This window comes from Rhincodon typus, chromosome 26 (genome assembly GCF_021869965.1).
Source record: "Rhincodon typus isolate 14 chromosome 26, sRhiTyp1.1, whole genome shotgun sequence".
NCBI classification, from domain to species: Eukaryota; Metazoa; Chordata; class Chondrichthyes; order Orectolobiformes; family Rhincodontidae; genus Rhincodon; species Rhincodon typus.
In genome coordinates this window covers 44,351,239-44,376,478 of record NC_063357.1, presented here as the reverse complement: position 1 = coordinate 44,376,478, position 25,240 = coordinate 44,351,239, and the positions used below count along the sequence as shown (strand labels likewise).

General features: G+C 43.2%; 1 protein-coding gene across 5 annotated transcripts in view; it reads left to right on the top strand.

Annotated features, from left to right (window-relative positions):
- The window catches only part of camkk1a (calcium/calmodulin-dependent protein kinase kinase 1, alpha a), a 145,561-nt gene that overhangs the window by 27,483 nt on the left and 92,838 nt on the right, over positions 1–25,240 (top strand). For 4 of the 5 annotated variants that reach the window (XM_048612776.1, XM_048612773.1, XM_048612774.1 and 1 more), the window contains one exon: positions 3,665–4,210. In XM_048612776.1, coding sequence (XP_048468733.1) covers positions 3,764–4,210 — 447 coding nt within the window. In that variant the 5' untranslated portion in view covers positions 3,665–3,763. Of the gene's footprint in view, positions 1–1,592; positions 1,705–3,664; positions 4,211–25,240 lie in introns of those variants that run through there. The other variant, XM_048612775.1, reaches the window with a different exon arrangement.

Below are 25,240 nucleotides of genomic sequence, written 5' to 3'. Positions count from 1 at the left end.
GTAACCTAACACTTTGATTGTCAAATAGCAAAGTGACAAATACGCCCTGCTGGCTTATTTTATTGGTCTAAAAGGGAAGCCTAATTTACAGTACTGGGATCAAAGAGTCGCTTCTACACAATCATTAACTACTCCATATCAGGCATGCTGCTAGAGCCAACTGGAAATAGTGGCAAATTGGACACTTTTTCTCAATCCACAGTGCTGAGACAGAAGATGAGGTTGCTGAGACAGTTATTAAAGTGTGGGAGGATAGAGAGGAAGGGGTCGGGGTGGGGGGTGAGAAACAGATCAGAGTGTGGAGGTGGATAGAAAGAGATTGGAGGAGGAGGAGAGAGAGGCATTGATGGGTGTGGGGAGAGAGGAAGACGGAGAGAGGAACTGGAATGAGAGAGTCAGGGATTGGAGTATGACAGATGAATCGGAGTATTAAGGTATCTGCGTGTGGGAGAGAGGGAGGGAAAGAGGGATTAGAATGTGAGGAGGGAGTGAGAGAGGGATGGAACCATGGGGGGCACAGGGGAATCAGAGTGGGGAGAAAGAGTCATGTCAGAGTGTGGGCAAGAAGGAGGATCATGGTATGAGAGAGGGAGGGGAATCACAGTTTGGGATAGAGAGAGGAATTGGGGTGTGAGGGAGAGAGAGTGGATCTTGGTGTGGAGGAGGGGTCAGGGTGTAGGTGAGATGTTGGAATATGGAAGAGGGGACTGGGTGTAAGAGGGAGGAACAGTGTGAGGGGGGTTTCGGTGTGGGAGAGGGGGGTGGGGTGTGGGGGGCAGTTCAGGGTGGGGGAGAGCGGGTCAGGTTTTGGGAAATGAGAGATGACCAGAAGCTCGAGTCATGATTGTGGACAGAATTTAGTTGTTCCATAAAGTGGTTACTTAATCTGTATTTGGTCTCCTTAATGCAGAGTAAACCACACTGTGAACAGTGAATACAGTTGACTAAATCAAGTGCGAGCAAATCACTGTTTCATATGGCAGGAATGATTTGGTCCCTGGGTGCTGAGATGCAAGAAAATAAATTTAAATGGGATGGGGCTTGGATATTTGGGGTGTTTAAGGAGTGGACTAGAGTGTTGCAGAGGAAACAGCCCCTCTCGACTACTGAGAATAGGCAATGGCAGGCGAAGGTGTGTCATGCTAGAGGTGTGGAAATGATTGAAGATGATGGGCTGAATGCAGAAGGCGGTGGAGTGTAGGGTTAGAGCAATGAGTTGTGTTACAGTCGTTCAGTGGTGTATTGGAACATGCAGTGAGTTGAAATCCTCCCTCTCTCCTGCATGATTTGATGACATGAAATGCTGCACTTTTTGCTGGACTGCTAGCTACTGAAACCGAGGGAACATCGGCAGCAGGACTCAGGAGCGGTGGAGCTGCTGTTGAACTGATTCACTGCTGCATTGCTGGTTACAGGGACATATTGAAGCTGATTTGTTAATTATCTCACTTCATGTTGAGGATTAGAAATTCCCAGGTAGTGAGAATGCCCAAAGGAAGAGAGGAGTATTCCACTCTCAAAACCACAGGCGGCAGAGGATTTTAAAGTATGTTTTTTAATCACATCGAGCTATCTCAGAAATTCGTGTGGATGTCGGGAGCTGGAGGCTGTCTAGTACCTTCACGGGCCAACAGATCTTGTGTGTTTAACTATTCTGCTGGCTGGAGCCTCTGGAGCCTAACTCAGTAAAATCCTAACCCCAAGGTAATTACAGTTATTTGTTATATTTGGTTCCACTTCTTCCCAAGATATCGTACAAAGCTTTGGAAAATATGTAGCACATCACTTTTGGTTTTGACAGCATTGCATTAATTGAAATTGCAATAGGAAGGAGCAGTTAGAATAATATGCAGTTACTTCTAATTATGCAGAGTTACACTGTTGCTAGTTACTCTGATTTCTTTAATTACCTTACATACTAATACATTTCAGTCGCAGGGCCTCCTTTAGTGTAGTTTTCAATTTGATTTCTACGTTTTTCCCCCCTGAGCTCTCTGGAGTAATGTATTGTTCCATTAGCCTGTCTGAACGTATTATTCAAACTGTTATTCAGACTGTGGGTATTTTATCATCCTTGTGACTCACTTTATCCAGGAGTTTCCAGTGTATAAACTCCACTTGTTCATGAGAGGTAGTTCCAGAGATGTACAAATGTTTCTCTATGTGATGCCTGATTAATATCATGGATTGTCCTCGAACAAATTTTAGTTTTACAAGAAGGAACGGTGTGATTTTAAACTAATGCGGTGGAAAACTGATGGGATTGGATCCACTTATTTTACAAACCGATTGGTTTCGCTCTCTGTTTACATACTAGGTAAAATCTGGCAAAAGTACAGTCTCACTGGCTGTATATGGAGACTGTTAAACAGCAAGATGAAGTTCCCCAGTTTATATATCCCACTGGTCCATTACAGAACTGTACTTTCAGTTAACGATTAAGGATAGAATGGTTTAAAAATGATTGTGGAGTGAATGAGCATCAAGTATTGCAATAATTTCATCTATAATGTGCATTTATATCATGTCTTTAATATTGAATTAAATCCCAAGTAGACAAAAATAATTAAAATAATCCAACCTAATTGGCAAAAGAATTTCAGGGACGATTAGGATGTTAAAAAAATGCAGTAAGTTGTTGTGATCTGAAGTGCATTGCGTCAAGATTGTTGGCAGCAGATTCTATCATAATTTCCAAAGTGGAATTGGATAAATACTTGGCGAATACTTTGAGAATGAGTGGGAGAGTGTGACTAATTGATTGGACACATTTTCAGAGAGCTAATGTTTTCCCCAATCCTATAGTATTCTGTGATCCCAACAAATGGTAATATTGGATCAGTCTGACCCCAGAATGAAACCTAGCTTGATAGATCATAAGTTTTACTTTTCCTGTTTGGTTACCATGGTGGTTAGTCATTGATTATCTTGACATGAGGCTACCAATATTCTTCAACAGAGTAACTGACGTTTATTACTTAGAAAAGGAAGAAAAAACTATGTGCATATGACAGTTTAGAAAGGTTTTAACATAATCAGCAAAAACAAATAATCAACCTTTTCCCACAGCATTATCACTTATTAGATATTCAGTCCCAATAAAGCATCACTGCTATCTTAACTCTTTAATTTCTTACTTAACTGTCTCTTTCTTTTTTAATGGCCTAAAGACTGAGAGCCTGGGTTTTTTCTTCTGTTCTGACAGCTGGGAGATTTCTATAAACTCTCAAAATGTGGTGAATCTACAAACTAACGAACTGCTAAGATGAAGATGTTGTTCTGAACTAAAACCTGATTCTTCTGAGCTATTAGTTTCTCTGGACCATTTGTTTTTCTGTATGTCATAAAACTCAACATTGTAAACGTTCAATCAATTAACTCCATTGTTATTTTGCTAACTTAGGTCACATGCTTTCTTGGACATAATGTTTTTAGTTCACTTATCCAAATTACTTTCTGATCCCTTTTAAAAAAAAGCCATCATCTTCACAGAACTGATGACAAAAAATAATTTGCCTCTACGTTAAGTCCAAATTCTTAAACAATAATGATATATTCCTTTATAATGTGATGCTGTGGATTATGTGTTAGTAAATTAGTTATTATAAACTGAATCTTTATCCATGCTCTCTTTCTGATGCTAATGATGGACTCTTGATTTCAGATCAATAGGACATTGGAAATCCATTAACCAAAGAAAACTTCATGATAGCGAATTATTGGCTTTCAAAGCTTTCTCCGCCTAGTCAGTTCCACACATTTGATGATGTCGAGCTCAGATCCAGAAAGGGAATATGTAGAAGAATACTCAGAGATGGATAAAGTGGCAGAGCTTCAACAGGAGCACCTGGCGCAGCAGGTGGCTGCTGTGCAGGTATCTGAGGATCCCTCTTTAAGGTATGTTGGGACGGGATGCCAGAGCACTGGGGTCAAGGACTCAGACCAGTCTAAAGTTAAACGAGAGACTCACACCAATGGAATAAGTGAGGACAACACCAGAATCTACAAGAGTGTGAGCAGTGTGACAAAGAAGATAGCCTCACGGCCTAAACTCTCTAGCAGGAAGCTATCCCTTCAAGAACGTTCTTCGGGAAATGCTCTCTCAGCCAGTGGTGTCCTACCGAGCTACGGTGCCTATTCAACTGGGCCACTGCCTTCTGTAAGACGGCCAACTATTGAGTCCAGCCGGATAAATATGGTCAACTGCCAGGTGACTTGTTTATTAATTTATGGCAAAAGTGCTGTAAAAGCAAAACAATATCAAACATTGTTTTAAAAATCTTCAAAGTTTTATGAAATAGAATACTTGCCAGCATTTGTACCTCTCAGAACTGGTGGGCAAGGTGGTTTGAAGGGCAAAGAGTCAGGCAAGTTGGCACTGGGGAGATACCTACCCACTTCCTACCACCTCAGGAATTGAATTCAGGGCAGGAAGGCCCAGGACCATCTTTCCTGACTCAGAGTCATTCGAAGCTCTGAACTGGTCAATTGATGAACTAATGGCCTCTTCCTGACATGAGACCAATTAACTGTCTTCCTAGCAAGTGACAAAAGTAACTGCCTTCCCAACTAGTTATATGGAGTGGGAGGGGCCTCAATCTGTCCCGATTTGGGGCACGAATAAACATCAGAGGGGAGCTGGTGGAAAACCATCTGCCACTTGTAAAGCTTTTAGAAGTTTATAAAATTATGAGGGGTATAGATAAAGTGAATGACGGGTGTCTTTTCCCCAGGGTGGGGAATTTCAAGACTAGAGGGTATATTTTCAAGGTGAGAGGAGAAAGATTTAATAAAGGACATGCAGGGCAATTTTTTAATATAGAGGTTGGTTTGTGTGTGGAATGAACTTCCAGGGGAAGTGGTGAATGTGGGTACAGTTACAATGTTTAAAAGACATTTGGATAAGTACACGAATAAGAAATGTTTGGAAGGAATTGGGCCAAGTGCAGGCAGTGAGACTAGTTTAGTTTGGGATTATGTCCGGCATGGACTGGTTAGACTGAAGGATCTATTTCCATGCTGACTGACTCTATGACTCAAACCCCTCACTTTAACCATAAAAGGAAAAATTCTGGCCAGTTTTTAATTGGTAGGGAAATTCTTGTCTTTTGGGTTGAAGGAGCAAAGATGGTCCTTGCCATGGATGTAATTGGACAGTGTACATAGGGAGTTAGAAAATAATGTTGAGGTTGTGAGGAATATTTTTGCAATGGAGAAAATCGATTAGTCGGCCATTCTGGCCCTTGAGCCTGCTCTGTCATTCAACTAGACATAGCTGATTACATACCTAAATTTCTGCCATTTTCCCGCACTATCCTAAATCTCTTGATCTTTAGAAGACAGAAATCTATCCATCTCTGTCTTGAACATGCTTGCTGGCTGAGGCTACAAGCATTCTGGGAATAGATTCAACACAATAATACTGCTTTAAGTTTCGAGCTTTGCTGAGGATTTTTGCAGTGTGTTTATAGTAAGGTCACATATGAGTAATGGTTCAGCACTATTGGCAGTTCAGCGCCTAATGTCATTGTCAAATAATGTCCTGTCCACTGTTTAACACAAGTGCTAATTCATCCAACATAAAGGATAACACTGTTTCCAAAGTACTCAACAGATGAATTTCACAAACAGTGCTCAGGTGATCATTTTTTATTCCCAGTATGAGAGCAGTGAGGATATTTCTTTATTTTTCTGGTTGATTCATTTCCGCTGTTGGGTTTGACACCTTCTCCATTTTCCAGCCTCTTGCCTTGGGCTCCCAGTGCCACTCTCACCTACTGGTTGTGGCTGGGCATCCTTCCTGTCAAGTGGTTCAGCGCCTGCCGCCAGATCCATTTCTCCTCTTTGGGCCACGTGGATTTGACCCCCCAGCCTCCAGATCCCAGTATTCCTAGTGGCCTTCTTGAGGATGCCTGGCCTGTTGTTCCTGGCTGGGTTCCTGCTCTTGTTGCTCTTCCTAGCACTGGTGGTGATAATCGTCCTCTGATGCCAGTCCTGGGGTAACGGCAGGGCAGTTCAGACCCACCTGCTGCTGCTGATATTTGATCTTGAAGGAGCCTGAGGCCTTGGTAACTACTGTTCGGAGTAGCAAACCTCCCATCACCAGGTCCCAGACTGCTTGGTTCACCCACAAGTTGACTAGTGGCACATCATAGTCAGCGGCCAACGGTGTCTCCCAGGTCTTGGCCAGTGAAACTATTATATTGCTCCTGTTTATTACCAATTAGTCCTGAACTGGATGCACCAGGGTAGATTTTCTCTGAGGGGTGTTTGGGAAGATTGTCCTTATCAGGCTGCCAGCTGGTATCAGTGGGGAGCCCATTAGCCCAGAAATAAGAATTCTTTTCTGAATTCACTGCTGAATCCCACAATTTTTTTTTCAGAAATACATCGTCTGAATCACATTAATTTAGATTCTTCGAGCAGTTTCCAATCAATGTTAGATCATTTATTGTAAACATTCATTCTGAACACACTTGGACATTTCACAGCCTCACCCATAACGCAGTCATGTACAGCAGGCAGCTGCATGGTTTTTTTTAATATCCATCAGAGGATGAGAGCGTAGCTGGGTGGGCCAACATTTATTGCCCAGAGGGCAGTTAAGAGTCAACCACATTGCTGTGGGTCTGGAGTCACATGTAGGCCAGACCAGGTAAGGATGGCAGTTTTGTTCCCTAAAGGATATTAGTGAACCAGATGGTTTTTTCCCAACAACGGATTCACAATCATCAGCAGACTCTTAATTCCAGATTTTTTAAAATTCCAGTTCCACTATCAGCCATAGCAGGATTTGAGCCAAGGTCCCCAAAATATTACCTTGGTCTCTAGATTAAAAGTCCAGTGTAAAACCACTTGGCCATCACCTGCTCTAAGCATGGTGTGAACAACATGTAGCCTTATGGCAATGTGATACAGCCTCAAGAGGCCATATACAATATACAGTCTGACGGCTGCACATTAAACAATGTCACGGCCACATGACCAACAATATCGGCTAGTCTGCTTAAAGAATGGGGTGCCTGGGGGAGAAGTGGTTCCCATTTTAGAAGGAGGATGGAACCAGGTCAGTCCTGTTGAAGGGTCCAGACCCGAAACGTCGACTTTCCTGCTCCTCAGATGCTGTCTGACCTGCTGTCCTCCTCCAGCTTCACATTTTTCGAGTTTGACTTCCAGCATCTGCAGTCCTTTCTATCTTCTAGTCGCTAAAAACCATACTGCAAAGCCTCTTCAAAGATCCCCACCTTGAAGAAGAAGATGTCCTCCCTCCGAAGAGAGCCTAGTGGGTCTCTCTCCCATTGCACCCCCCTGGTTATCTCCTCTGCCCTGAAGCTCTTCGACAACATCCTGAAACAAATCCGCTACTTCAGTCACGTCTCCTTCCTCAGTACCTGCCTACACAGCCGGTTTATACCCCATGGACTCCAAACAATGTTCAGACCATCCCAATTTGGACCAAACCACAACAACCATTATTTACAGTACATCCAGAAATGTTTCTCCTTGCAGATCCTCAGCTCTATGCTCACAGGCATGCACTGACATCTTCTCTCATTACAGTCAGCCCTGCCTCAGCTCAGAGCCTCTCTCTCCAAGACCTACAAAGGACCTCTACTGTTCTTTATTCTTCGAAGGATCCACACTCTCAACAAATATATTTTCTCCACCCTATCGGACATCAAAGTTCGTAAGTATGCTAAACTCTCGTACTTACCTCCAAATACAGACCTTGAGTCCTGATGGAGGGTCCAGACCTGAAATGTCAACTTTCCTGCTCCTCAGATGCTGTCTGACCTGCTATGCTCCTCCAGCTCCACATTTTATCGACTATCTCTGGGACAGCTACTCGGATTGGGTTTTTTTGTGTGGAGTTCAGCCAACTGTTTCCTGCTTCCTCCCAAACTTTATTCACATGGCTAACTACTTACCAGACTACAAAGTCACATATTTAAACATGGGCAGCACAGCTGCCTCACAGCACCAGAGACTCGGGTTTAATTCCAGCCTTGGGTGGCTACCCGTGTGGAGTTTGCACATTCTCCCCTGAATCGAGAGTTTCCTCCAGGTATTTTGGCTTTCTCAGACAGTCCAAAGATGTGCAGGTTAAGTAGATGGGCAATAGTAAATGCGGTGTTACGGGGATCAGGTAGGGGGCTGGGTTTGGGTGGGATGCTTTTCGGAGGGTCGGTGCAGACTTGATGGGCTGAATGGCCTGTTTTCGCACTGTTGGGATTCTGTGATTCTACATTCAGCCAAATCTGACCTTTACAAACCAAGGTTACTTCTACCTCCCCTTTGGAGTTCAATTCTTTTGTCCACGTTTGAATCAAGGCTGTAATGAGGTCAGGAACTGTGTGACCCTGGTAGAATACAAGCTGAGCATCAGTGAGCAAGTGCTGTTTGAGATCATTGTTGGGAACACCTTCTATCACTTTATTGAGATTGAGAGTAAGCTGATTGGGTAGTAACTGACTCAATTGGATTTGTCCTGCTTTTTGTATATTGGCATTCTGTAAACATCATAGGGGTTAACTGAACTGGATTAATCACATAAATGTATGGCTACAAGAGCAAGTCAGAGGCTAGGAATCCTGGATGAGCAACTCATCTCCTGTCTCCCTAAAGCTTGTCCACTATCTATAAGGCACAAATCAGTAGTATGATGGACTACTCATGAGTTGTCTAGATAAGTGCAGCTCCAAAAACACTCAGGATGTTTGACACCATCTCACCATTTAGAGAGAAAGCAGAAACAGCGTACTGAGTTAGATGATCAGTCATAGTCATATTGAATGGTGGAGCAGGCTCGAAGGGCTAAATTGGTTACTCCTACTCCTATTTTTTATGCTTCATCTAGGACAAACAGCCTGTTTGATTGGACCACATCCACACCATTCACTCCCTTCATTGCTGATTCACTGTAGCAGCGGTGTGTACCATCTACAAGATGCACTGCAGAAATTCATAAGGCTCCTTAGATAGCTTTCCAAACTCTCAACCATTTCTGTCTAGGAGGAGAAGGCCAACAGAATACCACCAGGGTCCCGACCCAAAATGTCAACTTTCCTGTTCCTCTGATGCTATCTGGCTTGCTGTGTTTCTCCAGCTCCACACGGTGTTACCATCACCTGCAAGTTTCCCTTCAAGCTACTCACCATCCTGACTTGGAAATATATCACTGTTCACTGTGGCTGAATCAAAATCCTGGAATACCCTCTCTAACACACAATAGATGCCACCATACCTCAAGGACTGTAGCAATTCAAAAAGGTAGTTCACCAGCACCTTCACCAGGGCAACCAGGGATGGACAATAAATGCCAGCAACATACACATCCAATGAATGCATTTAAAAAAGTTCTCAAATATTAACATACTATAAACTTTATCACTGTTCCGAGGATGCACCTAATGCAGCCCTGATATCTTCTCATTTTTAGGCATAGACAGTCAATCCAACACATCCTTATGAAATTTACTTCCTTTATTCCCTCCTCTTCAACTATGATCTGAGCAGCAGTAAAGACAGTTGCAAATTATTTGTTTCATACTTCAGGTATGCCCCCAACTTCATGTATAAATCCTTTATTTGGTCCCTAATTGGACCAACTCCTCCTTTTATCCACCTATGCCTGTTATTATGAATTTACAATAATTAGCAAAAGAATCAGAGGCACCATGAGGGGCAAAAAATTTGTAGCAATTCGCCTGAAAGGGTGTTGGAAACAGATTCAGTTTGAAATTCAATAAAAACTGGAAAGGAAAAGAAGTGGGGCTAAGGAGGATAGGGAATGGGAACATGACTACATTAGGAATTCTTTCAAAAGCTGACACAGGCATGATGGGCCAAATGGTTTCCCTCTTGAATTCAGCCTGTGCATTGAAGGATCATTTTATGGCAGATTGTTAGTGTGTATTTTGGAGAAGAACAAGTTTCATTACCTGTCCAAGTAAGAGCTGCAGTGTTTTGGACAGTTAATTAAACTTTAATGAGAAAGAATTATGTTTCATACAGCAAATTATTTTCCTTTGGATTGTAGTCTTCCTGTTTATCTTTGGCTCAACATAGGAGCAGGAGTGAGCCAGTTGGCCCCTCATTTTTTCCACAAGTCAGTTTTATCTTTTATCCTATTTACACGTTTTGGCCTTTTTAACCCTTTTACACCTTTACCTAATAGTCTGACAAGTTTCAGGTCTGAAATTTTCAGTTTATTGCCCCAGGGTTGTAAGATATGACTACAGCTGGCTCCTGGTTGTGATAGAATCTTCCTAGCGTAGAGTTGCTGCCACCAACCTTTTGTAATATAACTATGGGGCTTGTTTGTATTAACTGGTTGAGGATTAACCACAAATAATTCTTTGCGAACTTAAGTAGCACAAAGGAGTTTATTATATTCTAACAGGTTAAATTAACTTAACTTAAGTAAATAAATAAATGACACAAAGAATTGTGGTGCTGGAGATCTGAAACAAACAGAAAAGGCTGAAAAACTCACCAGATTTGGCAGAATACGTGGAAAGAAAAATCAAGTTAATGTGTCAAGTCCAGTGATGAAGGGTTAGTCGGACTCAAAGCTCTAGCTCTGTTTTCTGACCACAGATCCATCCAGACCAGCTGTATTTCTCCAGCACTGTTACGTTAGCTTAAGACCTCTTAACCACATTAACACAATGTAAGAGACATTAATATATCCTCTGAGATAATGACTGGATTTATGCTACATTGCCATAGGCTGTGGAACTGACCAAGAAATATCAACAAAACCAGAACAGACTAGCTCCTCCCAAATACAATCAATTATCTAAAAGTGAGCAGAGTTATTTCAAAGCTCCCAAGTTAATCCTTTGAGGCTAGCATCCTTACGCAACATTCCCCAGCCTCAACAGCTTTTTTGGGGAGAATTCCAAAAACAAGCAGCTCTCCTCTGGTACTGACCCTCTGATAATGCACCACTGCCTCAGTATTGACCTTCTGGCACTGCAGCCCTTACTCAGTACTGATGCTGCAGTAGTGCAGCCCTGCCCCAGTACCGACCCTCTGACAGTCTGGCACTCCCTCAGTACTGACCCTCCGACAGTCTGGCATTCCCTCAGTACTGACCTTCTAACAGGGCGGCACTCACTCAGTACTGATCCTCTGACAGTGCGGTACTCCCTCAGTACTGACCCTCCAACAGTGATGTCCCCCCTTAGTACTGACCCTCTGACAGTGCAGCTCTCCCCGAGTACTGACCCTCTGGCAGCGCTGTACTCTCTCAGTACTGACTCTCCAACAGTGATGTCCCCTCTCAATACTGACCCTCTGGCAGTGCTGTACTCCCTAAGTACTGATCCTGCAGCAGTGAGGCACTCTCTCAGTTCTGGCCCTCGAGCAGTGCAGCTCTCCTTCAGTACTACTGACAATAAGCTGTACAGTCAGAATGAGGGAGAATTTCCCTGAGTGAGTGATGGGAAGAGGCAAGGGTGGAAGGACAAGTGATAGGTCGGATCTGGTTGAATGCCCTGTCAACCACAGTGGGTGGGAAACCATGGTTATGGAAGAAGGAAGCAGTGTCAGCAATGCTGTTTTGGAAGGTGACATCATCCGAACAGATACAGAATAGGATAGCATCCCTACAGTGTGGAAACAGGCCCTTCGGTCCAACAAGTCCACACCGACTGTCTGAAGAGCATTCCACCCAAACCCATCTCCCACGCCTTTTCCCTGTAACCCACCTAATCTACACATCCCTGAACACTATGGGTAATTTAGCATGGCCAATCCACCTAACCTGCACATCTTTGGACTGTGGGAAGAAACCGCAGCACCCGGCGGAAACCCAAGCAGACACAGGGAGAACGTGCAAACTCCACACAGACAGTCACCCAAGGTGGGAACTGAACCCAGGTCCCTCATGCTGTGACGCAGCAGTGTTAACCACTGAACCACTGTGTCACTCATATAGGTGCCCTTGCCCCTTCGCATCACTCACAACAGTGTGAACGGGTCCCCCTTATTCTTACTTTTCACCCCACCAGCCTCTGCATTCAAAGGATCATTCTCTGTCATTTCAGACAACTCCAGCAGCATGCCACCAACAAACACATCTTCTCCTCACTCCCTCTGTCTGCATTTCACAGAAATTGTTCCCTCTGGGACACACTAGTCCATTCCTCGACCACCAACACCACCCTCCCTTCCTATGGCACCTTCCTATGTAAAAACAGAAAGTGCAACACCTCCCCCTTCACCTCCTCCCTACTCGCCATTCAACGGCCTAAACAGTCTTTCCAGGTGAAACAGCATTTCACCTGTACCTTTTCCAATCTTGTGTATTGTAGTCGCTGTACCATGTGGCCTACTCTACAGTGCAGAAACCAAACATAGTCTGGGTGCCCGCTTAGCAGAACCCCTCCAGTCTGTGTGCAAGGATACCGTCGACCTCCCTGCAGCCGGTCATTTTAACACAGCGTCTTGCTAGCATGCCCACTGTCCTTGGCATGTTGCAACGCTCCAGCAAATCACAGTGCAAACTCGACGAGCAACATCTCATCTTCAAACTAAGCAGTTTACAACCTTCTAGGTTTAATATTAAGTTCAACATCTTCAAATTGTGAACCCATTCCTTTCCTTTCTTTTAGCTTAATTTACTACATTCTCTGTCACTCCCTTTCCCCTCCTCACACCCCATTGCGACTCTCTGTTCTTTAAAGTCTGGCAGTTAGATATACCATTGTTCTGCCCTTCTTGCATTCTGGTCACTTAATCTGACCAACATCCTTTCTCTCCCAGCACTCCAATGGCTCCCTGCACAATTGCATAAATGCTGCCCCCTCCACACTTCACTTTAGCTCTGATGAAGAGTCATCTAGACTCAAAATGTTAGCTTGGTTTTTCTCCATGGATGCTGCCTGACCCGCTGTGATCTCCAGCATTTTTTATTTCCAGCTGCTTGAAAGCGGCAGTTATCTATCCTTAATGTGGTAAGACATCATCTAACCAAAGTGGACTGGGAGCAGCTACTTTCAGAAAAATCTTCATCAGAACAGCAGGAAACATTCAAAAAGTTAAATGTGAGAATGCAGGGCCAACATGTCCTTTAAAGGTTAAAGGTGAGACCAACAAGTGCAGAAAATCCTGGCTTGTCAAGTGATGTACAGGATTGGTTAAGGGAAATAGAAAGAAGCTTATGGTAGGCATTGAAGGCCCAAAACAGCAGATGCCCTAAAGGAATATAAAACACACAGGGGATTGTTTAAAAAGAAATTAGGAAAGTGATTAAAAGACATGAGGAAACATTGACAGGTAACATTAAGAAAAATCCAAAGGTATTTTACATGTACATTAGGGTCAAGAGAAAAGACAGGGAATGAGTAGGGCTCAATAGGGACTAAAGTGTCAATCTATGAATGGAATTGGAAACATAGCTGATGTTTTCCATTTGTGTTCACTATACAGTAGTATGATGTACATATAGAAATGAGGGAAAGGGAACTGTGATATACTTGAATAAACTTGAATGAATGCATTGAGAAAGAGGAGGTATTAGTGATTTAAGCAGCTTTGAAAGTGGATAGTCGCCCAGGCCCAGATGAGATATATCTCAGACTGCTGGGGTTGGCAAAAGAGGCGCTGACATTATTGTTCAAATCCTCTCTGGCCACAGGAGTTCTGCCAGAGAACGGGATGGCAATTGGTATGGTACCATTATTCAAGAAACGTGGTAGGGATAAACCAAGAAACTACAAGCCAGTGTGTCTAACGTTAGTTGTAGGGAGACTATTGGAAAATGTCTGAGGAGCAGAATTAATTTTCAATTGGAGAGGCAAGGATTGATTAAGGTTAGTCAGCATGGTTTTGTCAGGGGGAGATCATGTGTAACAAATTTGATTGACTTTTTCAAGGAGGTGACAGGCTGTTTAGATGATGGTAGTGCAGTTGATGTATTCTACTTGACTTTAGTAAGGCTTCTGACAAGGTCTCACATGGTAGACTGGTTCAGAATCTAAGAGCGTATGATATCCAGGACAGTTTGGCAAATTGGATTCAAAATTGGTTTAGTGGCAGGAAGCAGAGTGATGCTCGAAGGGTGACTTCGTGACTGGAAGCCTGCATCCCATGGTGTACCATAGGGTTCAGTGCTGGGTCCCTTGCTGTTTGTTTGTGCATTAATGATCTAAACAGGAATGTAGGTGGCATGATTAGTAGGTTCACAGATGACATGAAAATTCGTGCTGTGATAAAAAGTGAGGAGGAAAGCTTTAGACTACAGTAAGATATAGATGGACTGGTCAGATGGCTGAATGTGGCAAATGGAATTGAATCCTGAAGACGGTGAGGTGATACATTTTGAGAGGCAAGGGAGTAGATGTTGAATGATGGAATCCTGGGAAATATAGAGGATCAGCGGGACCTTGGTGTTCATGTCCATAGGTCCTTGAAAACAGCAGTATAGATAGATAACATGGTTAAGAAGGCATATGGGAAACTGGCCTTTATTAGCCAAGGCATTGAATACCAGAGCAGGTAGGGTCGCATGGAACTGTATATAACATTAGTAAGGCCACAGTTGGAGTACTGTTTGCAGATCTGATTGCGACACTATAGGAAGGGTGTATTTGTACTAGAGAAGGTGTAGAGGAGATTCACCAGGATGTTCCCTGGGCTGGAGGAAATCAACTATGGGTAGACTGGAGTTGCCTTCCTTAGAGCAGAGAAGACTGAGGGGGAATCGGATTCAGGTTTACAAAGTTCTGTGGGGCATAGTCAAGATAGTCAGAGAAAAACTTTTCCCCTTAGTGGAGGGGTCAATAACCAGAGAACACAGTTTCAAGGTAAGAAGCAGAAGGTTTAAAGAGGATTTGATGAAAAAAAGTCTCGTCACGCAGAGAATTGTAAGTATTGGGAACGCAGTGCCTAAAAGGTTGGAAGAGCTGGTGACAGACCAAACCTCCTCACAACATATCAAGGAGATAGCCTAGATGCTAACTTTTATCTTATTTAAAGGCAAGTGTAAGGTCCTGCATTCCAGATGTGATTTGATTGGTCAAAGTGCTAGGCTTTAAGCAAAATACCCTTTATTCTTACACCACAGTTAAAATTCAAGCATAAAATGAATCGGCATAACTTTAGCAATATCGAAATATATATAGTTTATAATGTATAGCAATATATAGTTCAACTACTACCCTTCAACTGTTCTGATATAGCAGCATCTCCCACAAACCCTTGACAAAGGAAAATTCAGCGACTCACATTTCCTTCACTTGCTATCTTCTTCAGTCCAGGAGAAAGAACACCGATAGAATGATTCAAACAGCAGAGAGAGAGAACTCCAGCTTTTGCAGCGGCAGAGAGAGAGCTGTATCTAGCAGCTTCAACTCGAAAACCCCAAACTTCAACTATTGAAAGCAAAAACTAAAACCCTGGGTCTGGGTGAGCCTTGACTCCATCCACTCATTTCTTCTTTTGTCTAAGCTATAAAAAAACTCAAAGCTATTTACTCTGCTTTCCATGGAGCAGACACCAAGGCATCAGGTTTACAACACACCTCTTCAAGAGAAACAGGACGGAACAAGTCCCTCTTAAAGGCATAGCTCACCACAGCAGGAACTGTTAACAATATAGTAAATATGCAGGTGGACACTTTAAACACCATAGCATACAGGGCTACTGACCAAATGCTGGAAAATGGAATTTGAATAGTTAGATGTTTGATGACCAGCACGGATATAGTGGGCCGGAGGGCCTCTTTCTGTGCTGTAAAAACTTTATATCTTTTTGATTCTGTTTCCATTTAATTGTGGGAAGAATTGCTTTCAAATGATGTAGAAGATCCTCTGGCACTATTCAAGGAAAAGCAATAGAATTCTTCCCAGTGTTCTAGCTAATATTTTTTCCTCAAACAGCATTGCTAACAGCCAAATTATCATCATTTATTTTATTGTTTGTGGGAGCTTACTGTGCAAAAATTTGTTGCCATGTTTCTTACAACTGTGAACAGATTCAAGAGTATTTCATTATATGTAAAACACTTTGGGATGTCCTAAGGTTGTAGAAGATGCTATAGAAATGCAGTCTCTTTTTTAACACGACCAGTAAGCATTAAATGTCCTTTTAATTAATGGTATTTTAACCAATATTCATTTAAAGATTCTTTAATTACAGTACTTCCTGTCCCACAGTGAAACTGCATTAAATGTACCAATCCATTCTTGCACAAAAACCTGATAAAGATCGATGATGCTGATTGCCTTTTGCAGCAGTAGTATCAGTGCATCAGGTCACATGGTGACCAGGAGTGCAGCAGATGGAGAGCATGCTGATTGTTGAACTGTTCCTCAGCTGTTATTATGGCAGAGTTTTAGTGCAGATCGGCCTTGACTCTGCCAGGAGCTCCGCCTTTGCAGAAATTCTCGCCTGAGGCACAGAGACAAGTGATTTTGGGTCCTGCTCACTCCTGAACAGTGCTAAACAAATGTGGTGTGTTCTCTTGGGTTTGGTCCGCTGAAGTTTTTAATGGTTAGCAGCATGGATCGAAGTGAGGTAATAAATTTTATTGCTTTATTCTGATATTGGTGTTGTCAGATAGTGGTACGATTACTTGTCATTGTGTTTTTGTAAAGTGTGGGAATTGCATTCATTTCCGTTTCATTGTAGCTTTCATTTTCTGTTCCACATTTAGCTGCTCCTTCCCTTCCCATAATGAATGTTCTGAAACAAGCTGATGTAACTACAAGCGCCTTACTGGGTGTTAATTTGCCTGGCATCAGCCGTGGCTCAATGGTCCCATTCTTTCTTCTGAATTAGGAGGTTGGTGGTTCAAGCTCCACGGTAGAAACTTGACCACATCTTCTGGTGCAGCACTGAAGAAGTACTGCACTGCTGGAGGTGCTGTTTCAGATGAGAAGTTAACCAAGGCACCATTGCACCTCTGGTAGGTATAAAAGATCACCAGAAATAAACATAAGAGGAGTTCTACCTGGCTAATACCTATCCCTTAACCAAAATCACTGTAATAAATGATATGATTATTTATCACATTACCACTTGTGGAACTTTGCTGGATGCAAAATGACTGCTAGATTTTCCTACATTCCAAAAATGGCTAAACTTCAAAGGACTTAATTGACTCCAAAATGCTTTTGAATGCCTGAAGTTTTTTTGCACTAATCAGAGATGGCTGATAAGATCTTGGTTTATCACCCCAACCAAAGGTGGTGATGCACTCCCTCAGTGCTGCAATGAAATCTCAAGCTAGATAATGTAGTTATATCTCTAAAGTAGTACTTTAACTCACAGCCTTCTGACCCCATGTCAGAGATGATAATGCTACCAGTGAACATTAGAAAGAGGTATTAGAAATTAAAGTTGAGAAATGGTGAAGCAAACCCTTTTATTCGAAATAATTATTTAATATTCCACTGTTAAACTGCGTAGTGAAAAATACTGAAGGACTGATAATGCATCTGTGCAACATAATTATGCTATGGGATTCTCTCAGGCCAACTAGTATAGATTTACATTTAGATTTGCTTTGTCACAACCCTAGGATATTATGATGCTGCTTGGCCTGCTGTGTTCATCCAGCCCTGCACCTTGTTGCCTAGGATATTGTGTTCTCTTTTCAAACGTTCTTAATCTAAACAAGAAACAGCCTTGAAGTATTGTGATAGGGACTGGACCTGAGAATGGGAGAGGGTCATAGGTAACAGGTACCTATGGAAACATGTAGTAAGATACAGCGTAAATTGGGTAAAACCATAGCCAGAGTTTGGGAAATCAAGAAGAGAAGCATTAAAGGGTTTGTATCTTTTGCAACAAAACATCTTTGGCAGTCTTAGAGTCGATGTATATGAACATGAGAATAGGAGCAGTAGTAGAAAATTCAGCCCCTTGAGCCTGCTCAGCCATTTATTAAAGTTACAGCTGATCTATTTGTGTTTTGAATTTCACATTCCCATCTGCCCTTGATAACCCTTGATTCCCCTGCTTAATAACACTGTATTAACATTAACCTTAAAAATATTCAATTAACTGGCTTCCACTGCAGAATATTCCACAGTTGCAAAACTCTTAATTAAGAGAAAAGAATTCTCCTCATCACTGTCCTAAATGGGTTACCCCTCTAATTTTAAAACCGTGGTCCCTAGATCTGGACTTATCCACGAGAGGATACATCCTTTCCATGTCCACCTTGTCAAGGTCATTCAGGATCTTAAAAACTTCAATCAAGTCACTCCTCACACTTCTAAACTCCAGTGAAGAAACAAGACCAGCCTGTCCAACCCATCCTGATAAGCCAACCTACACGTTCCAGGTATCAGTCTAGTAAACCGTCGCTGAACTGCCTACAATGCATTTACATTCTTGCATAACCAAAACTGCACACAGTAGTCCCAAATTGTTCTGATCTGTGCCCTGTATGTAACCAGTTTGTGCGGGTGGGGGGAGAATATTGGCTCAGCAGCCATTTTTTGGACCTGTCGAGGCCCAGTAAGATTCCAAAATGATATCCCCACTACAAATGCATATTTCTCACATAAAGTATTCTGGATGCAATATTGATAGGGATTTATCACATGTTCACCTAATGCTGGTCACAGAACAGACAGATGATGGTGTCAATCAGTGTGAAATGCTGATTTGATGCCAGGATTGGTATTTTGGAGCTTCATGCTGCATCCTGCACCCTTTCTTATTCCTCCACAGCTGAACATACATTCAATAATGTGAAGGACTGAGGGGGGTGAATGGCTGTAGGGAGGATACTGTAGCAGAAGGCCTTTGGGGAACTGATTTATTATGAAACAGGAGTGTGGTGATGTCCTAGAAGCCACTTTGCACACTGGTGTCAAAGACTTGATGACAGTAAACTGAGATTGCATGACAATAGTCTGAGCTTGCACTGCTGTTCTGAGACACTGGGTGGACCCTGCTGGGAAGTTTGCTTGTGTTGTTGGGGAAGTTTTAAACTAATTTGGCAGGGGGATGGGACACAGAGTAGATGTAAAGTGGGAAACAAAGTTTAATCAGATATAGATTGAATGCTAGGACAGTCCAGCGGGCGGAGAAGACATGGGCATGACAAGGCACATAGGAGGACTGGAAAGCTAAATTTTAATGCAAGGAGCTTGACTGGTAAGGTGCACGGAACTTAGACCATAGATTAGCACATGGGAATATGATATTGTTGCAATCCCTGAGAAATGGTTGAAGGAAGGGCAAGACTGGCTGCTCAGCATTCTAGGGTATTCCAGAGTCCCAACTATTTCTTAAAGCAAAGAGGGAAACTGCATAAGGAATTGCCTCAGTTGTTAACCTTGAATTTAGCCCAGAATATTGTACACTTTTGTTGCTGTTTTGAGAGATGTGTATGAGAGAGAGTGAAAGAAGGAGCCTTTTGCAAATGATGTGGACTAGCGCTATGAACAGCAGGTAGAGTAGTTTGGAAAGGATTCTGAAGAGTATTTCTTCACCGCAAGAACTTCCTTCTCAAAGAAGCTTCAAGTTAAACCCAAACCTGATTAACATAAAGAGTGGCAGGTCAAGGAGGAGGTCTCTGACAGCATTTGCAGCGGCAGCAAAGCCAGGACAAGTCAGATACAGCTCCACCCCAGCCCTGGGTCTCATGGTGAGCAAGGAGTGGATCGAGGGCTGACTTGCCCAGCCCGGACTCACAGGCTGAGCTGAGGCTTGAATTCTGCAGCTAGATCCAGGCGCCTGAAGGAGCCAAAGTTTCGGTGAAAGGGATGGACAGCAGACTGGCGGCAGCGTCTGGAGAAGTGTCGAATGGGGAACAGGAAGTATGGAACTCGCGCATCCTGGATACAGCGGTCACGGGAGTGGCAGTGGCAGAGGCCCATAACTGAGATCCCAGAGCCCGTTACAAAGACCTCAGCCGATGTCAAGCAGTGACTGGAGGAGCAGTGGAGGAGGAAGAAGAAGAAGAGAGAAAGATGAACTCTATTGCAGTAAAATCTTGCATTATATTCAGTGTTTCAAGATGGTGTTGGAGTGTGGCGACACTTTGCATATAACACACTGTATTTTTATGTATGTGACAACAAATCTAAATCTATAGAGGTTTCAGGTGTGATTAGGGGTGATGTAAGAGAGGAGGGGATTGCATTGTTGACAAAGAAGACCATCACTGCAGTAACGAGGAAGGATGTATTAGAAGGCTGTTTAAGTGAGGCCATCTGAGTAGAGCTTAGAAATTTAAAAAAGGGGTGATTACTTTGCTGTGATTATACTACAAACTTCGCAACAGAGGGAATTAGACGAGCAGAGGGATAGGCAAATAACAGAAAGTTGTGAGAGGATAAGGGTTATTGTAATAAGGGATTTCAACTTTGCTAACCTTAAATGGGATCTCCCTAGCGTGAAAGGATTTTTTAAAGTGCACCCAGGAGATCTTTTTGTGCCAGTACATAATCTTGCGAGAGATGGGGTAGTGCTTGACCTAATCCTAAGGAATGAAATCGGTCAAGTGGTTGAAATGTCAGTGAGTGAACATTTTGGAGATAGTGACCATAACTCTGAAAGTCATTATGGAAAGGGATAGAGACAGTGCAGAAGTTGTGTCAAAACGGCGGAAAGGCTAATTTCAATTTTAATTTCATTAGACAGGATCTGGCAAACATAGACTGGCAGCAGATATTGCAGGTAAGTCCATATTTGGAAAGTGGGAATATTTCAAAAGTAGTATAGTGAGACTCCAGCATGGTCTATTAAGAGTGAAGGGCTAGGCCAGGAAACCCTGGATTTTGAGAATTTGATAAAGAAAAAGAAGGAACCGTATGTTAGGTGCAGAGAATTAAATACATGGGAGGCCCTGCAAAAGTGTAAAGAGTGTTGTGGGGGAAGGGTGGGGTCCCCTTCCCTGGTCTCCCCGACCCCTCACCAGTCCTGACAAAGGGTTTTGGCCCAAAATGTTGACTTTGCTGCTCCTCAGGTGCTGTCTGACCTGCTGTGCTTTTCCGGCCTCATACCTGTAGACTTAATAAAGGATGCCTGACGGTCCTGTTCTTGTCTGTCAGCCACGACTCCTTGATTGGCGCAGTAAATCTGCCCCAATCAGGGAATTTATATTCTGTGAGGTCCACCTGCCTGACCTCGTTACAATCTCTACAATCTACAGGGTGTATGGACTTGGAGTCATAGAGGCATACAGCATTGAAACAGGCCATTTGGCCCACCATATCTTTGTGACCAACAAACACCAAACTACACTAATCCCATTTACCTGTGCTTGGTTCATAACCTAATAGGCTCTGGCATTTTAAGTGGTCGTCCAGATGCTTCTTAAATATTGCGAGAGTGCCTGTCTCCAGCACTCTCTCGGGTTGATTTCAAGTTGAAAATTCACCCCATTAGATGGAGTAGAAAGCATTAGATGGCCCTTGAGTCCTAACATCGGAACTATAGAATGTGTGTGGACGTGCTGTGTTACAACACAAAATAAACACAGGCTGGATGCCAGGTGAGGGTTTCAAGGTTAAACTGATAGATTAATGTTGCGTAAGACAAACAACGAATGAAGAAAAAATGTGGTTTCGATCACACTACAAAAGATGCGTTGTTTAGAGGATTTCATGAACAACAGGATCTATGGTGACTGCTGACTTATTGTCGACCATTAATTTTCATTGACTATTTCTAATGAGTTTGATAGAGCAATCTTTGCAAAAAGATTCCTCATGCAATCTATTCTCCACACGGAGCAAAGCTGGGAAAGTTGGTAGGCGTTCTGATCAGCTATGATCTAATTGAACGGAGAAACAAGCTGTTGCTACTGTGCCGTGTTTCTGTGAAAGCTGTAACTAAAATGTTGGAAAAGTGTAGCAGGTCAGAGGCATCCATAGAGGGAGCAAGCAATTGATGTTTCAGAATGAGTCCTTAAACTGAACTGAAGGATATAAAAAAGGAAAATGAGAAAAATATAAAAAGTAGAGAGGAATGACAAGAAAGCATAATTTGAATGATAAAACCAGCCAAATAAAAGAAAGAAACAGTGATAAATAGAAGGCGGAAACAGTTGCTGAAATAGAGAGAAAGCTAAGGAAAACACGGGAAGATGTGAGAGCTTTGAAACCACTTGATTAAAAAATAGATCAATGGAGAGGGCTTAGTGCCATCAGGCCCACTCCCCTAGCAACAGTCTTCCTCAGTCCTGAAACATCAACTGGTTAGGACCTCTCTGGTGTGAGAGGTCATAATGCAAGTACTGAAAACAAAAAATGCTGGAGATTACAGCAGGTCAGGCAGCACCAATGGAGAAAAAGCAAGCTAACGTTTCGAGTCTAGATAACGTTTCATCAGAGTTGAAGTGTGGAGGGGCCAGCATCTGTGCAATAGTTGGTGGGTTGGTGTGGAATTCTGCGGGAGATAGGATGTTGATAGGTCAGATTAAGAAATCAGAATGCGAGAATGGCAGAATAATGGTGTATCTAACTGCCAGACTTGAAAGAACAGACAGTCGCAATGGGGTAGGGGGAAGGGAAAGAGGGTGACAGAGAATGTAACAAGCAAAGCCAAAAGAAAGGAAAGGAATGGGTTCACAATTTGAAGGTGTCAAACTCAATATTGAGCCTAGAAGGTTGTATACTGCCAAGTTTGAAGATGAGATGTTGCTCCTCCAGTTTGCACTGTGATTTGCTGGAGTGTTGCAGCATGCCGAGGATAGACAAGTGGGCATGCCAGCAAGATGCTGTGTTAAAATGACCGGCTACAGGAAGGTTGGGGATATGCTTGTGCACAGACTGGAGGGGATCTCCTTGGAAGAGGTACAAGTGAAATGCTGCTTCACCTGGAAAGACTGTTTAGGCCTTTGGATGGTGAGTAGGGAGGAGATGAAGGGGCAGGTGTTGCACTTTCTGTGTTTACATGGGAAGGTGCCGTAGGAAGGAAGGGTGGTGTTGGTGGTTGAGGAATGGACTGGTGTGTCCTGGAGGGTAAAATTCCTGTGAAATGCAGATAGAGGGAGTGAGAAGACGATGTGTTTGTTGGTGGTGTGCTGCTGGAGTTGTCTGAAATGACGGAGAATGATCCTTTGAATGCAGAGGCTGGTGGAGTGAAAAGTGAGAATAAGGGGGACCCGATCACGTTATTGTGAGTGATGGGAAAGGGCAAGGGCAGAAGCACGGTGGTTGACCAGATGCAGTTGAGGGCCCTGTCAATCACAGTGGGTGGGAAACCATGGTATGGAAGAAGGAAGCCATGTCAGATGTACTGTTTGGAAGGTGGCATCGTCTGAACAGATACAACATAGGCAAAGGAACTGGGAGAATGGGATGGAATCCTTGCAGGATGTAGGGTGAGGAGAGCTATACTGAAGATAGCTATGGGAGTCAGTGGTTTTGGAAGGTGGCATCGTCTGAACAGATACAACATAGGCAAAGGAACTGGGAGAATGGGATGGAATCCTTGCAGGATGTAGGGTGAGGAGAGCTATACTGAAGATAGCTATGGGAGTCAGTGGCTTTGTAGTGGATGGCAGTGGACAGTTTATTCCCCAAAATGGAGATGGAGAGGTCAAGGAAAGGAAGTGTCGGAAATGGACAATGTGAAAGTTACAGAGGTGTAGAAATTGGAGGCAAAATGAAAAAATTTTTCAAGATCCAGGCAGGAGCATGAAGTGGCACCAAAACAGTTCCCATGTACCAGGAAAAAGAGTTGTAGTACTGGAGTTCAACACCTTCAAACTGTGAAACCATTCCTTCCCTTTCTTTCAGCTTTGCTTGTTACATTCTCTGTCACCTTCTCTGCCCTCCCCCCACCCCACTACGACCGTCTATTCTTTCATGTCTGGCAATCCGCCCCATCCATCCCACTGACCAATCCCCATCACTCTTTAGTTGCATTCACCTATCACCATCCCACCCACTTTTCTGTAGCTCCACCTCTCCTCTTACTATTTATTTCCCAGCTCCCTTCACCCTCCCATTTCTGAAGAAGGGTCCCGACTCAAAATGTCAACTTTCCTGCTCCTCTGTTGCTGCCTGGCCTCCTGTGTTCCTCCAGCTCCATACTGTGTTGTCTCTGACTCCAGCATCTGCAGTTCTTGCTATCTCCATTGTTCTGCCCTTCTCACATTTGATTGCTTAATCTGAACTATCAACATCCTTTCTCCCCCAGCACTCTAACACTTCCCTGCAAAGTTGCATAAATGCTGCCCCCTCCACACTTCACTTTAGCTCTGATGAAGAATCATCTAGACTCAAAACATTAGCTTGCTTTCTCTTCATGGATACTGCGGACCCGCTGTGATTTCCAGCATGCTTTGTTTTCAGTTCAGATGCCAGAATCTGGAGTAGTTTGCTTTTGTAATGCAAGTACATTGTTTTTACCTTATCGAAAAACTGCCAATTTTGAGGAAGAGTCACTCGACCCGAAACATTAACTCTGATTTCTCTCCACAGATGCTGCCAGACCTGCTGAGCTTTTCCAGCAATTTCTGTTTTTGTTTTCACTTTATTGTTGTATCAAAGGAGTGAGGAAAAGAAGACAGAGAGGGAGAGAGAGAGAAGCAAAGATTAAATGTCAGGGAAAGGGAAACAAACAGTGAATGAAAGAAAGAGTAAGTAGTGGATGGGAGAAAATGCTGAGAGCCAGAAAGAGAAAGGCAGGACAGAGAGGAGTGAGCAGAGCCAGACCAAGGATTCACTGGGTTCCTTAGGCCCCTGAAAGTTCATCTGCAGCCAGTTTACGGCACCTATACCTTTCCCCAAAACATTATATTACAACATGTTTTACATTTACTAAGTAATGTCATTATGATCTAACCATGCAAGTTGATGGAAACTGTCAATGAGGACATTGAGTGATGGTTTTGTCTGATCATTAGCCCGGGACCAAAGTTGGGCCTCACCAACAGTAAACAGTTTCCTACTCAGTCTGGTGGTCCCGCAGTGTTAGAAATGCTATTATTTGTCTGCTTATCCAGAGACCTGGACTGACCAGAATCTCAGTTCAGATTCCACCCCAGCAGTTAAGAATTTAAATCCAGTTTACAAACCAAGAAAAATCAAAATTGCCATAAAGTTCTCAGGCGATCATGTAAACCTAACTGGTATGCTAATTTCCTTTAGGCAAGCTGACTTACTGTCCCAGCCTGGCTAATATGTGTCTCCACTCCCACACCAATGCAGTTCACTCCAACTGCGCTCTGGAGCCAGTTTAAGGGTAGCAAAACAAAAACAAAGTTGCTGGAAAAGCTCAGCAGGTCTGGCAGCATCTGTGGAGGAGAAAACAGAGAGAA